The 3,047-nt window shown below is 44.3% G+C and overlaps 1 protein-coding gene across 1 annotated transcript; it reads right to left on the bottom strand.

Annotated features, from left to right (window-relative positions):
- Window positions 1-295: 295 nt before the first annotated feature.
- On the bottom strand, window positions 296-861 carry LOC136233725 (uncharacterized). Its single transcript, XM_066023429.1, has one exon. It carries the CDS (start codon window positions 797-799, stop codon window positions 368-370), a length of 432 nt encoding a protein of 143 aa, XP_065879501.1. The 5' UTR covers window positions 800-861; the 3' UTR covers window positions 296-367.
- Between the last annotated feature and the right edge of the window lie 2,186 nt (window positions 862-3,047).

Genomic DNA, 3,047 nt, shown 5'->3' with positions numbered 1-3,047 from the left:
ACAGCATTACCTACGATGCCAACTAAACGAAAAGTCTTCTAAAACACTTATTATAAATTTTCTTTGGTTCCGCTACTATATATAGTATAGATGTGTTTTTAATCATTGTAAGGCTTATTTCCGAGAATTTTTTAAATTAATCAATCGAAATTCATTAATTTTCTTCTATACTAATTATAATTCTTAGTATTAAATAATAATACTTTATTTTATTAAATTTATAAAAGAAACTAACTTATTATTAATTTAATTAAATATTTTCTCTAAATATTAATCATTTTATTTAAAATATATGAAAGTGGAGGTTACAATAAAAGTTAAGAATAACTTAATAATCTATAGTTATCTTATAAAAGAAGAAAATGATTCATTTCTCCTGAAGCTGAAAAGCTGATACAGGCAGTGACCTGGAAATCCCCGTGGGATTACCGAAAGTGATTTTGGTAGGATCTTTATCATCAATATAAATATCGGAAATGGTAGCCCAAATCAGAATTTCCTTACTCTTCACCCCTGTCAGCCGTCGCATCCGCTTCTTCTCCACGAACGCCGTCACTTCTGTATCATAAGATACGTTTTTTCCGATAGCTTGGAATTTATGCTGCGTCTTTGCTTTCTGCTTGAGCCAGACGAAGCCAGTGGTGCGGTTATACCCGACCTCAGTGAGATTGTCGAGCGGTAAGAGTCCCTTGGGGAGATTGATTTCGTCGAGAAGATCAAGAAATTTCTGCTTGCAGATGGATTCTCCGTTGAAGATCTCCGCTTCTTCTCTGTTAATTTGAATCTGCTGAGTTTCCATTTTCCGAATTGAGAAAAAGAGAGGTTAAGTTTGGGTTGGGTGAGGAAGATGAGTTTCCAGGATTTTATACACCTTGCTTCTGTGATCTGTCAGGAAAACTTTTGTTTCAATTACTAAAATAACCCTTTCTATTCCCTCTCTCCCCAAAAATAAATGAAATTGACTACTTTGCCTTTCTCAAACGTGGCAGCATACAATATTTAATTTCTTATTTATTACCATCTTAAAACGGAAAACCGTTTTCGTCAAGAATTAAAAATTTACTTCTCTAGGGTTTTGGGTGCTTTGGGAGATGGCAGCCGATCTGGTTAGGGGTTCGGGGATCGGACGGCGGGGAGGGCTAGGGTTGTGGATCCGGGGCCGGAAGGGGAGGGGGCGGAGGGCGATGGGGGTTCGGCTTCCTTGCCGGTTGCGAGGCGAGGGAGTGGTGAGAGGGAAAGGGATCGGAGTAGGGAAAGAGGGCGGCCGGCTGTTCTGGATCCGACGGCGCCTTTAAATGGGGGCGGCGGTGCTAAGGCGAAACAGGTGAGGGACGGGCTCGGATGGGAGTGGAGTAGAGCGGATCCGGCGGCGTCCCTGGATGTCTTAGGGGTTGGAGGAGGTGATCCCGGGGCCCAGGGCGTTCCGTGTTCCGTTTTGGTGGAGCTGGAGAGGAAGCCCGGGGATGAGCCGGGGGAGCCGCGGCCTACGGATGGTGCGCGTGGAGGGGTTGCCGCTAAACCCCCGCTGAAAGGGCAGGCCGGGAGTTTTTCGCAGGCCACGATGGCCGCGCAGGCTGCGTTGGCCGCGCAGGACGCGCAGGCCGCGCAGACCGCGAAGGCCATTGTAGCCGCTCATGCTACGTTGAGAGCAGGGGAGAGCACATCAGATTTAGTATTTGGTGAGTTTGGGAAAGGAGGAGGGAAACCGGTGGATTCGGTGGCTTCGGGGGATAATCCTTCTGATAGGATCGGTCTTGGGAAGTCATCCTGGAGAGACAAAGTTTTAGGTATGAGTGAGGAAGATCCCATGGTGGAAGATGTCAGTAGCGAGGATGTTTCTGAGGTGGATTTTTCTGACTCGGATACTGAGGAGGAAGGGGAGCAAGATGACCCGCTATGTCCGGTGATCCGTCTTTCTTCTGAAGACAAACGTGTCTTAAGATCAAAATGGAAACTGTCTTTAATTGTCACGGTTCTTGGAAAAAGAATAAACTTTAAATATTTTGCTCAGAGGATTCAAGCCCAATGGGCAGGTAAAGGGAAGGTCACCATTACTGACTTGGAAAATGACTTTTATGTCATCAAATTCACAAAGGCTGAGGATTATAATAGAATTGTCAATGGTGGCCCTTATATCATATCCAATCATGTGTTGGCCTTGAGACCTTGGGTTCCAAACTTCGACCCTCATGACTGTTCGGTTAACAGGATCCTAACCTGGGTTAGATTCCCAGGTCTTCCCTTAGAGTATTATAATGAAAGATTCCTGAATAAAATTGGTGGTCTAGTTGGGAAAGTCCACCATATTGATAAAACTACTGTTGGGGCAGAAAGAGGCAAGTTTCCCAGGGTTTGTATAGATATTGATTTGGCTAAGCCTCTTTTGTCCAAATTCAACGTTCGAAATAAAGTCTTTCATATTGAATATGAAGGGATTCACAATATTTGTTTTGAGTGTGGCATGTTTGGTCATACCTTTGAGGGATGCCCTAGGAAATGGAATGCGGTTGATGAGGTGGTGGTGCCTATCATAGGTAGAGCTGAGCCTCAGATTGAAGAAAAGAATTTTGGCCCTTGGATGCTGGCCAAAAGGACGGCTAGACGTAAGCCTCATGTTGCTACTGTTCGTAACCAGAGCTCTGACATCAGTAAGAAGTTGTACTCTATGAAGATTAATCCTGAAATCAAGGTTAGGGCCCCTGATTCCAGGTCTGGTGCTGAGGTTGCCTCTACTTCCGGATCAGGGTCGAGATTTGGTGTCCTGGCTCTGGATGTGAGTCAGGATAATGCTTTATCTAATAAGCATTTGGAGTTAAGTATGCCGGGCCTGGAATCTGCCGAGCATGACTCCATCTTGGGTGACTCTATCAACCCTCTTTTCGATCCTAAAGCTACTACTAAGGTAAACTCCCTAGTCATTGGCCCTAGAGGTGGAGCAACAACCAATAAAGTCAATACTTCTAAAACTCCTGTGGATTGTCCTTCTTTGAAAGCTATGGGAGTTAACAAGTTGAAATTGAAGAAACCTAATGCTAACCCTAAAAAGA

The sequence above is a fragment of the Euphorbia lathyris genome, chromosome 6 (assembly GCF_963576675.1).
Source record: "Euphorbia lathyris chromosome 6, ddEupLath1.1, whole genome shotgun sequence".
Lineage (NCBI taxonomy): Eukaryota > Viridiplantae > Streptophyta > Magnoliopsida > Malpighiales > Euphorbiaceae > Euphorbia > Euphorbia lathyris.
This window is presented reverse-complemented; position numbering and strand designations above follow the sequence as displayed.

Excerpts from the sequence above, each read along its gene's own strand:
- LOC136233725 (XM_066023429.1), bottom strand. The coding sequence starts at position 799 with ATGGAAACTCAGCAGATTCAAATTAACAGAGAAGAAGCGGAGATCTTC.